The sequence below is a fragment of the Falco peregrinus genome, chromosome 16 (genome assembly GCF_023634155.1).
Source record: "Falco peregrinus isolate bFalPer1 chromosome 16, bFalPer1.pri, whole genome shotgun sequence".
NCBI classification, from domain to species: Eukaryota; Metazoa; Chordata; class Aves; order Falconiformes; family Falconidae; genus Falco; species Falco peregrinus.
The window spans coordinates 6,194,789-6,207,380 of NC_073736.1; the positions used below are offsets into that span (position 1 = coordinate 6,194,789).

General features: G+C 54.5%; 1 protein-coding gene across 1 annotated transcript in view; it reads right to left on the bottom strand.

Annotated features, from left to right (window-relative positions):
• Window positions 1-12,592, bottom strand: part of PLXNA2 (plexin A2) — a 179,386-nt gene that overhangs the window by 61,744 nt on the left and 105,050 nt on the right. The window contains exons 6-9 of the mRNA XM_055819918.1: window positions 7,754-7,877; window positions 6,543-6,696; window positions 5,229-5,325; window positions 970-1,084 (exon numbers count right to left, since the gene is read on the bottom strand). Of these exons, the coding sequence (XP_055675893.1) occupies window positions 970-1,084; window positions 5,229-5,325; window positions 6,543-6,696; window positions 7,754-7,877 (490 nt within the window). The remainder of the gene's footprint in view (window positions 1-969; window positions 1,085-5,228; window positions 5,326-6,542; window positions 6,697-7,753; window positions 7,878-12,592) is intronic.

The window sequence follows — 12,592 nt, forward strand, 5'->3', positions numbered from 1 at the left end:
TTGTGTGTGTCCTCACTGCTGCCTTTCCCGCTTTCCAAGATGCTCAGGATTTTCAAAGCACCTTTAAAACCCTTTTTTACCCTTGCAGCTTTAGGACCTGCACCCATTTCAGGTGCTACAAAGCCACATGTAGGAGCAGTGAAGGCAAAGACCAGAACCCTACCAGCATCAGAGGCTGTATCTGCTCTGTACTTGGTGAACCTGAAGCAGACAGCAGCACGGGAATCAGACAAGACAACGGATGCAGGAGCCCCAGAACAAGGCGCTGGTGACCTTTGATCAGGAATTGGTGCTAACAAACTCCCTTCCTCCATGGATCTCTCTGCCTCGGGACATGCAGAATATCTGGCAGAGCTGTTAATGGGCTATGCCTCCTTCCAACTGTTAAAAGCGTTTTTGGACTTGAGCCCCACTTGAGCCTTTTATTAACTGCTAAGAGTGATGGCTCCTGGTCAGCAGCACTGGAACCTGGATCAAGTCTCTTTTGCAAAGTCTGGGGCTCTTCACATCTGTAATTCCCTTCTTAATCAGTTTACAGTCAGGCTCCTGCCACAAATGTCAGCCCTGCCCACACAACCCACTGAAGGGGTCCCACCAAGAACTCTGCACCTGACTTGTTGCTTACCATCGGGCAACTCCTCGCACACCTTGTGTGTAGAGCCAAGTGGCTGAAATGCGCTGGTCTTTGAGAGCCCTGAAGGAAAGCACTACAGCAAATAACAGTTACTGCTGAACCTGAGTGTACCCACACGTCAGAGGTGGGATCAGCTTTGGTGTTCAGGTCAAGACACACCGCATTAGCTAGACTGGCACTTTCTTGCTACGCTCCTTTAAAGCTGCATCTTTTTTATGGCAGCCCAGAGAGGAGCCCTGACCCACAGAAAGTCAAAAAACTTCACATAAACACTAGTTATGCTAATTGTGCCATAGAAAAGCAAAGAAGAAAGAGCTGAAACCCCAGTTTGGTACCTCAGAGATGTTGATCCGTCCCTCCTGAAAGGAGCATGTGGTGGGGTCATGGGTGCAGAGGTTCCGGTACTTGCACCAGTGGCAGCGGAAAGCGCTGTTCACACAGGACAGGCACCTGGGGGGAAAAAGGAGGAGTAGAGGGGAGGTTATTACCTTGGGAGGTCTATGCAGTAACAGACCTAGCCAGAAGTCCTGGCTCAGGGTCCTTCATGAGAAAAGAATTTCTTTGGAGGGATGTTTCAATACAACAAAGCTAATGAACAGGTTTGGGAAAACACACACACAAAGTCTTTAAGCAACCTCACAATTCGTTTCATAACAAACTACAAGCTGCGATTTATTGCACGTCATGGCATTGCTGTAAAATAAAGCACAATATTGCACAGACACCAGACTTGATTTTTAGTTTCTAGAAAGTGGAAAACAAGGCAAGCCTGGCAAAAAAACGGAGTGGTTGTTTTACAAGTCAGGAATGCTCCAAGTCAATGGTAACACTTCTGTTTGGCCTTGGAGTGCAAAGAGTCCAGCAAGCGCTTTTGATTCATGTTGGAAGAAATTAACTGTTTATGAAATGACTTTGAAGGAATGCAGACACTTCTCAGTCATGGGGTGGCCCAGCTGCCAGCGAACTGCCTGGGTGATTTTTATCCCACACTAACTGGTGGCCAGTTAGATGCACGGCCCGTGACAGCTGCTAATATTTGCAGTAACCACCTTCATCATCTCTGAGGCCAGCCCTTCGTGCCACGTGTCGGTGTTTTGGTGACCATCTGCTGGCATAAGTGTAAGCTGTGCCCATGGAATTCAGCTCCATGCCATAAACTGCAGCTCTGGAGACCGTGGTGCTGCCTGGAGCAGGGATGTGCTGGAGCCAGCTGCAAGGGGCAGGGAAGCGCTGGAGCCAGCTGCATGGGGCAGGGATGCTCTGGAGCCAGCTGCATGGGGCAGAGATGCTCTGGAGCCAGCTGCATGGGGCAGGGATGTGCTGGAGCCAGCTGCATGGGGCAGGGATGTGCTGGAGCCAGCTGCATGGGGCACGGATCACTGGAGCCAGCTGCAAGGGGCAGGGATGTGCTGGAGCCAGCTGCACAGGGCAGGGATGCTCTGGAGCCAGCTGCACGGGGCAGGGATGCTCTGGAGCCAGCTGCAAGGGGCAGGGAAGCGCTGGAGCCAGCTGCATGGGGCAGGGATGCGCTGGAGCCAGCTGCAAGGGGCAGGGATGCGCTGGAGCCAGCTGCATGGGGCAGGGATGCTCTGGAGCCAGCTGCACAGGGCAGGGATGTGCTGGAGCCAGCTGCACGGGGCAGGGATGTGCTGGAGCCAGCTGCATGGGGCAGGGATGTGCTGGAGCCAGCTGCAAGGGGCAGGGATGTGCTGGAGCCAGCTGCATGGGGCAGGGATGTGCTGGAGCCAGCTGCACGGGGCACGGATGCGCTGGAGCCAGCTGCACAGGGCAGGGATGCTCTGGAGCCAGCTGCATGGGGCAGGGATGTGCTGGAGCAAGCCCAGGGCCAGCACAGACAGATGGGCATCGTCAGGGAAGTGGGAGTGTGGCCGTAAGCAGGAAACCCTGGGAAATGAGGCAAGGGGGTCTCTGGGCAGAGGGTCTCTTGCCAGCTGGGCAGAGGTGCCAGGGCAATGCATCTTGTAGGCTGCTGCCACAAGAATGTGTGTTTTAATAACTCAATTGCATTTTCCTTCTGATGCATTCGTAGTGACCTTAATAGCTAAGGAAACTTATTCTAATCATGGACAAGCAAATCTGGGGGAGAATATAAAGAGCTGCAAGCTTATTTAATTACTCATTTGTTTCACCCATTTCTGCCTCTGTTTTGGTCTGTAGCACTTCTCCCACCCTCACTCACTTGGCCTGGCCCTGGCTTCTGGCTTTCCTGCCTGGTGCTGGTGGAGCTCTCTGCTTCCCCCAGCACCACTGGGTCCAAGGGAGGATCACCTCTCTGATCACCCAGGCCAGCGGCTTGGTTCAACACCTCTTGCTGTATCGTGATTTTCTGGCTGCTGTTTTCAGCTCTGCTCAGCCTCAGCTGAGTGGGGCGAGGGGCTCCTGGCAGGATCCTGAGCTCTCAGGTGTTTACACCAGGCCATCACCTTTGCTCTTTGATCCCTATCCAGCTTTCTAAATGACCAGTGTCTCTCTTTTGCTTCAGAAAGTGCCTCTCTCCACCTCATCTATCCCTTATTAAAAAAGACTCAACACAGAAGCCACCACAACACTCCCTGACCCACTTGCAGCTCCCTGGGAACACAGGGACACAGGGATCCATGCACCTGAGTGCTGAACCATCTCAGCCCAGGGGGTCACAACAGCTGGATCCAGCACAGGAGGTTTCACAGGACCAGTCTGCAAAAGCAGCACGTTCCTGTCCAGCCCCAAGCCCCTCCTGCCCCTCTCAGCCTAATGCCACCTCCCAAGGCGTATGTGCTTCATACACCACAATGGCTTCTTGGACTGCCGTGCAGCCACAAAGGGCACGGCTGCTCCCTGCTCTCTCCAGACACCCTTGCCATTGCAACGAAGAGTCTCAGGATCAATAGTTCTCTCTTCTCCGCTGGCTGAGACCTGTATTCCTTCCTCCTTTTTGCATGCTGTGATTCATTCCTGCCAGGCTGGCTCATGCCCTTGTTGAACTCACTGATAACGAGTCCAGTATGATGTAAGTGCTGCAGAATTTACCACCGTGTTAGCACTTTATCTCCGAACACAAGCTGGTAGAAAGGCATGATCAGATGAAGCCAAATGACAGGCTAGGAGAGATGCATTGCATTGCCTCTCCTGATTCAAACCGCAGCTCCTAAATGAGAACAGGGGTCCCCCTGATGCCATCCCTCATGCAAATTCAAAGCCACAAGAATGCAGAGGAACTGCTGGAGGGACTGCAAGTGCTTGCAGCTAGAGGAGAGGCTGGTGCTGGACAGCCTGACCGAGGGGCAAGGATATAAGGGCAGAGTTGTGCATGAGGGGTAGCATGAGAGGAGGCAGGGGTCATTAGGGTAATGAATACAGACCACTGTGAGAGGCAGCGGGGGGGGGGGGACACAGGCTGAAGGACTCACAGGGCTCCTTTCATCCCAGTGCCTCTGCTCTGTGTTATGGCTCAAAACAAAATTAAAAGAAAAAATGAACGCATGCCTAGAAAAATGGCAGGCCAGCCAAGCCCATCAGTATACACAACCCTCTTCCAAGCTCAGCAGGAAAGGCCCTGTAGCTTGAGGCTTTGAATCCAGCGCAGAAAGATTGGGAATGACCCCATGCTGGCCCTTCTTGACTCCCACCAGCCAGCTTGAGCAGCAAATTGTGCTCCTGGAGTAAAGCTGGCAGCTGACCTGCCACAGGAGATGCTGCTCAGCCCCACCATTCACTGTCCGACTTCTGGCAGGTCCTGCCCACATTTCATTTTGGTGCTTTGGAGCTTGTTAAAGAGAAATCTAGAAACACTTCAGGTCTGTAAACGCGTATTTAACTGTAAACGTGTATTTAAGGCCAGCCAGCTGCGTGCTACCTTCCAGCAGCAGACGTGCCCATGGGCGATACGTTTCCATGATGCTCAGCAGCACTGAGCCCCCTGGCTCTCTGTGGAGCAGCGCACTGTGCCTGGCACATGCCTGGGCTGATGTCTGGGGCTCTCAGGGCTGCTCTGCCCCAACCCCGGGGGCTGCAAGGAGCTCCTGCCACCAGCCCTTCTGCTCACTCCATCTAAAGTACAACCGCTGTGCTCAGACCCCAGGGCTGGACAAGTCTGGGTCTGCCACCTCCTCCGGCAGCTGTGCCCTCCTCCATCACCCTGCGGAGCATCCTCGTGGCAGCCAGCAGCACTCTGCTCTCTGAGCCAGCGCAGCGTGGAAGGGCTCTGTCTCCTCCAGCTGCCTGCAGCCCACCTCCCCGCTGCCTGCAGCCCACCTGGCCGGACCCTCTGCTCTGCCTTCGCCGGCTGCCTGCGAAGATGGATCCAAGTTCATAGTTGCCGGATCGCGCAGCTTGGGGGCACCAGCAGGTTGAGGTTTTTTCAGGCTCGCTCCGCCTGCGTCTCTCAAGGCAGAGAAAGCTACACAAGCACCCAGCGAAGTTCAGAGAAGACAGCGACTGGTGGGCTCCCCTTCTACCGCACCTGTCTCCTGGCTGAACCAAGCAGCATGATGCCCTCCCCCCCAGGCTGGTCCCGGAGCCCAGCATCCATTTCCCAGTCCTTTCTCTTTTCAGCTGGTGTTGGGCTCTGTCAGGGATGGGGGGGAGCACTCACAGCTGGTGGGCACTGCAGTTGTAGAACTTGAACTCTGTGCTGACAAACGTCCTCCCCGTCTCCTGCGACTTCAGCTGCAGCACCACGCCAAACCAGTCTGGGGATATAAACCGGAGCCCGTCAGTCCCACCAGCAGCAATGAAGGAAGCAACAGCAGATACGGGGGCACCCACTCCCCTCCTGCCAGTGTGCTGAGCCATCTGCTTCTGGGGTACAAAGCGGAAGGCAAGTTGCTTTCATCTCCCTGCTTCCCCAGCTGTCAGGACCCCCAACCATGGTAGGTCTGCGGCAGTTCCCCAAGTTGGGGGCTGAGCATCGCCCTGCCAGACCCCGTCCTCGAGCACCCCAGGGTGCAGGGCTGGCCGTCTCCAGCAATGCCTCCAAACCAAATCAAACCAAACCAGGCTTGAAGGCAAAACGCGTCGGAGACACAGGGGCTACACGCTCCCATGGGTCACAGTTGAAATGATTTTGGAATCTCATCCTGTTCCTTAAGGGATTCTGTCTCCAGCATAAGAACACTAATCCAATCTACTCTGAGAAGCAGCCCAAGACCAGAAAAGGAGACAATGCTGGAAATAAGGGCATTAGAGAAGCTCTTTAGAGGCCTCCGCGCTGGGTTAATGAAGAGCAGATTGCTCTCCCGGAGCTGCTGTGGGTAAGTCTACGCCAGCCCTGCTACTACAGCAGCTCTCAGCCCCCAGTGTTCACCAAGTCTCAGGCTCCATATAATGCCTTAGACATACAAAGATATCAGCAGGGAAGCACAGTTGACACCTGGAAGGATGCCAAGGAGAAAATGAGTTTTAAGCAAGTAGCATTTTGGTTATGGGAAGAGCAAATATGACAGCAGTGACATTAATGAAGAAACAACCCAAAGATCAGGACCGAAAAATAGAAACTGCATCCACCTACTCGTGGGTGCTGAGCCAGGCCGAGGGGAGGGCTCCCGCGTTCCGGATCCACCCAGTGTGGCAAGGCTGCGAGCCCCTGCCCCACTCATGAGCCACCCCGAGGGGGACAGACGGCTCCTGTCCTGTCCTGGGGAGCTGTCTGGCAGCACAGGGAGGGTGCAAGGACAGGGCAAGCATGCGGTGCTGCCTGCTCCCAGCCTATCTGTCCCTGCGTGGGAGGCATTTCTTAAGGACAAAGCATTTTTAGCTCCCTGAGTTCAATGGTCTTTGACAGGAGCATGAATTTCTCCAGCAGCAGCAACCCCAATGGGTCTGCTCCACCCCGCAGATACTTCCAAACCTACGCTGCACTTTCTGGCAGCACAGACATCGTATTACTGTCCAGAAATCAGTTACTTACCTTGATCCACAGGTATGGCAGGAACATCCTTTGCTGCTGGTGAAACACACACAACGCGGCTGCCTGAAACCTGCCCTTCCACCTCCGTCAGGTTGCCGAAGAGGCAGGTGACCCCAGCCGTCAGGTCTGGAGCATCGTTCACCAGCAAGCTGAGCTGCAGCCGGCGAGAGGAGGGGCAGAGGGGAAACAAAGCACAGCCAGCAACTTGTTAGCAGGCAGAACTGCCCGAGTTTCCTTCGTATGTTCAGTACCTGCTGTTTTCCCATTCAGTACTGACCCCCTGAAATTACCCATCCGCCCACAGGAGGTGGCCAGCTGCCCTTTCATGGGAAGCGGAGGAGGAAGAAGAAAGCCAAGGATGCAGGTTCTTTAGCGACACAAAACCACCTTGCTGAGCCTTTGGGTACTGTGGTTCAGGAAAGGTGGCAACGGCAGCTTTTTGTCACGCTGGTAGCTCTACAGAAGCATCGCCACCCTCAATGCCCACACTGGGAACCCATGACAGCAGCAGCAGCGTGTTGCTCCTCATGCACGAGCAGTGGTGGCTGCCCCAAGAACCCCCTGCACGCACCACAGCTCCAACAACCTCCCGGCATCGCGACCGCCCCACTGCGTGCACGGAAGAGGCAGTCCTGCCCTGGGCACGCGTGGCCATCAGAAACGGGCAAGTCCCCACTAACCCCGCCATGAGTGGGGACTGTCCCCGTGGCAGACCGGTGCCTGAAGGGGCGAGCAGCCTCCCAGCAGCCCCACACTGTTTCGACACCAAGTGCTGGTGGGCAGGCGGGGGCAGCCGGCCCTGGTGGGGAGTGGGAAGGGGCTGCAGTGAGGCCAGCTGCTACGGGGTGCTGGGGGGCTTGGGGAGCAACAGCTGGGATGCTTCAGAGAGCCAGGCCTGAGCACAGCTCACAGATGAGGTTTTTGGGAAACAAAGCCTTTCCTTTCAACAGCTAATGAAACCAGACCAAGGGAAATGTGAGCTGAGGCCCAAGGGGAAGGGGAATTTGTTTCTGCCATCCCCACCCCCTTCTGCGGCGGCTCGGATGACCCCTTTCCTCCCCAGTCCCCTTGCGAGGCTGACTTCATGAGAAAACATTTGTGCCGATGGGAAGGGAGAAAGGCTGGAGACCGGACTGTTCGCTGTGAACCTGAAAAGGGCTGGAAGTGCTTCTCACCAACAGGTCTACCCCTCCCCGCTTGGCAGCACCTACCGGGAGGCTGTGCTCAGAGACGGAGATGCTGCTGGGCTGCACGCTGACGCTCATGCACTGGCTGATGCTGCCTGCAAATCGGTACGGCTCGTCTGCTCGCTCGCAGCTGTCCCTCGGGGAGCACCTGCCACACATGAGCACACATCAGAACGGAGAAAGCACTCAGGGAAGATGTCAAACAGCACGAGGTGCTACAGCTGACCGGGGACAAGTCAAACAGGAGGGCAGAGCCCTGGCCAGGGGAAGGGGGAGTTATCAGCAGGACCGGGGGCGATGCTCTGCACCGGGATCAGGTATTGCACACAACCTCCAGGTCAGGACCAATGAGCACTGAAAAATTATCTAGGATCAGAGGAAAGACAAACCACAAATATCTCGTGAGCAATTCCTAGTCCTGCCTGCACTGGGACACAACCCAGAGCTGCTAAGCCCTGTGTGCCAGCAGCGACAGTGGGTGCTGCGGGTGCGCGATGAGCCAGGCACTCTGCTGCTGCTCAGCCAGGGCTCCCGCAAGCCATAAATCCATCATCTATCTGTACAGAAACTAAACCATAAAGCAATAACAGGCAGTAACAAAGATGATGCTTCCATTCTAATTAAAACAAACCCACATAGTTCATTAATTGTATCCTCCTGGAGCTGAGGAGTGCGGCCGGGCCGGGAATGGGATTTCCCAGCAGCTGCCGGCTGTGCTTTGGCCAGTTTTCGTGCCTTGGGCTCCCAGCCCTCTCCTGTTCCTGCCATCAGGAATGCAAACTCTGAGCACGCCAAAGGGACCAGGACTGCTCCTAGCACGCCGTGGGCTCCAGGATGGCTCGTTCTCCCTGGTTTTCTGTTGCAGGTGTTCTTGGGGTGGAGTGACATGAAGTTGCTTCCAACAGGTAGAGGAGCACCCAAGGGGAAACCAAGGCCGAATTATCAGTGTTTCAGACCAGGTGTCAGAGTCTGCAGCACAGCACTGGAACTGCTCAGTGATTTTCTGGTTTACAACCTTTGGGGAAAATCCTTTCCTTCCAAGCCCTTTCGCTGGGTGCAGATGACATGTTGGCCTTTTGGTATTAGTGGTCTTAATAAGCTATCAGCAAACTTTATCACTCTTCACTCATTGCTGATCTTGGACCCTATTTCAAATGGTGGCGCAAAGGTCAGGGGATCAAGATGCTGTCACCAGCCCAACATGCCACCAGCCCCACATGCCACCAGCAAATTCCCTTCTGACAGTTACTTGAGTGCATATGTTACTTGAATTAACAAGGTGCTGCTGTCAAACTGCTTGTTTTCCTGGTTCCCTGTGGAGTGGCTCGGCGGTCCCAGACACATGCATCAGCAGAAACACCTCCTGCCCACGCAGAGGCTGCATTTTGCCATGCACATCTAGCTCTGACCAGCTGCTGACAAGTGCTTGGCAAAACCAGGGCTTCCTGCTCTGAAACACTAGACCACCATCCTCCCAGCGTGGCTGTTTGCTTTTGATTAAGAAAAGCGGAGGTTACACTTTCCCTTTCCAAACTACCCGTATGATCCCTGGCAAACGCTGGTGCTGCTCTCCTTACCCTCTCACTTTTTAAACCTTTTTTTCTGGAGTATAATGGAGCTAAATATGAATACTGCCAAAGGAAGAATTATTGAGGTTTAAGTGAATCTGTAAGATAGCTTTAAAGTGAGCTCTTGACTGGAGCCTTTATCTCATTGACTTGCTGGAATGGCTCTTTTTTATCATACTATTTATGGTAACAGCCCTAACAGAGATAAATAGGTCTGTAGACAATAACACGCTTGCAGAGAGCAGCATATGGAAGTCTTGCAGGTTTCAAATCCCACTGGGCTGAAGAGACTCTCTAACAATCTCCTTGAGGCCTCTGCTCGCTCCCAGAGCGCTGCTTGTAGAAGAGGAGCAAAGGATGCTGCCCTCACATGCAGGGGATGAGCCTGTGTGGCAAACAAGCCCCTGGCCGGGAGGACACAGCGGAGGCACCGGGCAGGGCTGGGTGGCTCAGCCATTGCACTGCTGCCCCAGGTTCCCCGGGCGAGCCTGCGGAAGGGCGAGCACCTTTGTTCCCTTCCCGCTGGTTTTCAGCACCTTCCCAAATGTCCTGCCTGCAGGATTCCTCGAAGCCCGGTGCAAGGCACACGCTGCCCACAGCCACCACCTCCCCAAGCACTCCTCTTAGGGCAGCAGTCACGGGCCTGCTCCAGCGCCTGCGCCCAGCCTGCAGCCAGCCCCCTCCTGCGCTCAAGTTCATTGCCAGAGCTACCCGGGTCAGGCTGTGCCGCCAGCACGACCGACTCCTGCTTCCCGGCCTCACTGATTTAATCCTCACAGACAGCTCATTCATGAGCATCACTACTATCATTACCCTTAAATTCTAGGTATGCACACGTGTATGCACGCACCCTGCTGTGCAACAGAGCCTTAAGCCCTGACTCAGGCTTCTAAGAGACAATAATACATAACGAGCGCGCAAGGAAAGCTTCATGTAATATTGGATAATGAAAGCTTATCCCAGGACAACTCCGATCCTTTCACTTTTCCTTTAGTACTTCTCTCTGGCTGGTGGCGTGGAAGACAGGGCACACTGCCTGACGCCACGTGGGATGGGGCAGTGGTCTGTCTGTCTACCTCCATCCGTACCTGTTCATTCAACACTTCATTAAAAATTTTGATTTTTTTTCTGGCTCTGTGATAGCCCAGTACATCCAAGTCCCTGCTCCCAGCTGAGCCTCTGGCAACAGCAAACGTGGATGCCAAGTGCCCCGAGAGGAGCTGCCTTAGGGGCTGGCCTGCCCTTCCCCCCTTGCCCAAACTGCCCGAGCTGCCTGGGTGTCTTGGTACCCCCAGGACACAGACTCCGAACCCGTGGAGTAAAACCCCACAAGCAGCAGGGAGAATCAACTGGACTCCCACCCCCAGCTGAGGCTCAGCGCCAGTGTTTCCCGCACACACACTTGCTCCAGCGCCCAGCCGCTCTCTTACTCTCTCAAGGATGAAAACATCTTCTCTTCTGCCCCTCACCCTTTCTGCCAGCCCTCAGAAACCACAGCATGAGCATCACACCCTGACCCGCCACCCTTCCACCGAGCAAAGGAGCAGCTGGTCCATCTGGCAGGAAGGACATGGAAGAATTAGAGGAGAGAGATGACAAATTAAATACAAACACTCCAGCGCTTGGGGCCTCCAAACAAATATGACAGAGGCTTCAGGAACAGCAAGATAAACTCAATTATTTACAGCTTAAGACAAAAGCTAAAAAATGATCATTGCTCCAAGCAGGCCAGGAAACTGCAAATGCTTGAGGGGAGGGTTGAGGAATGCCATCAGGGAAGAAACCCTTGTTGGGAATAGGTTAATGCTGAAATGTCACGGCCAAAAGGGCAGAGGAAATGACACTTTTCTCTCCTCTTGACATTGAGGGTTTTCTCTCTGCAAAATGAAGATAACAACCTTTACCTGCTTCCCAGGTGGTTTATGAAGATTCAGTTCATTAGCATTAGGAAAGCGCTCAGTGATCCTTGCAGAGGAGCTGCTGCAGGAGCCTGAGGAGCAACACCAACCACACAGACCCAGCACCAGGCACTGCCAGCCCACCGTCCCCGGGTGACTGATGCTCTCGTACCCTTAGAGCTGGCTCCTGGCAGCACCCGCAGCCCTGCAGCTCGGGCCAGATGCTGAATACAGCCCAGCCCCTTTCCTGCTTCCTTCTCTGCTCACTATCACAAGGTTGGGGTGGCTTTTCTCTTAGCTAACTGCTGGAAAGGCATGGGGGGATGGCTGCCCTGAGGGAAGAGCTAAAGGGATAGGAGTCACCAGGGGTGGAAAGCACTTCCTTCTGACAAAGCCGCTGTGACAGTAAAGACTTGCGGACACAACCGCACATATGGTGGCTTAGCTATAGGGCTGGACAGGCTCGTCTGAAAAGAAAAAAGCTAAAAAAAAAAAAAAAAAAAAGATATGCCCTGGGCACCTGTGCCCCACGATGCTGTGCTCTGCCACTGCTGCCGGCCCCAGCCTGTGTGGAGCCTGCGGGATGCTTGGGGCCACTGGCTGCAATGGTTCTCCTGCATCTTCCCAAGCGTGGCAATGACTTTTTGCAAAGCAAGCAAGCTGCAGGGAGCCCGTTTGCACCCCAAAGCCCACAGGTCCCAAATCCAGGCCGGATTTGCGGAGGAGCCTGCCATTCCCCGTTCCCCCTCCAGCACCTGCTCCTCAGGCAAGTGGCCAAGTGCTGCTGTGCGGGTCCCTGAACTCTGCCTCCGCCCCGATTTCCATGCATTTAACAGGGCTGCTCTGCAAGCTGGCACGCGGCCGGAGGGATTGCTATTCCTCTCTTCCAGCCTCCTCGAGGCTTTCCCCTCCTCCCCCGATCTGCCTCTGCCTGGTGGTCCCTCTTCCGCCTTAGGAAGTGATCCTTATTATGGCAGGGGAGAGAAAGGAAGGACACGGACACCTCCTGAATGCAGAGAGCGTTTCCTGGAGCTCCCCTGAAAAAAAAACCCACCAAACCCTCAGCCCTTTGTGCCTGTTGATGTGCGTGCGGGGCTGCCAGCTCTGAGCCCCACGCTGCTGGCTCTGCCCCATCGGGGATGGCTGAAGCACAGACCCTCTGACCTCTCCTGGCAGAATTTAAATATCTCTTCCTGATACATTTAATAGGGCTTGGTGCTCTGCTCCGTTCCACTGCTGTAACCTCTCTGAAAGCAAAGTCGCATTCATATGATCAAGTCTGCTATTGCCTTTAAAAATTCCCTGTTAACTGGGAGGGACTTGCGGCTTGGGCAAGCAAGAGTGTGCAAAATACAAGGCCTTAATCCCCAGTGTTTTCAATTCTGCTTTCCCATCGT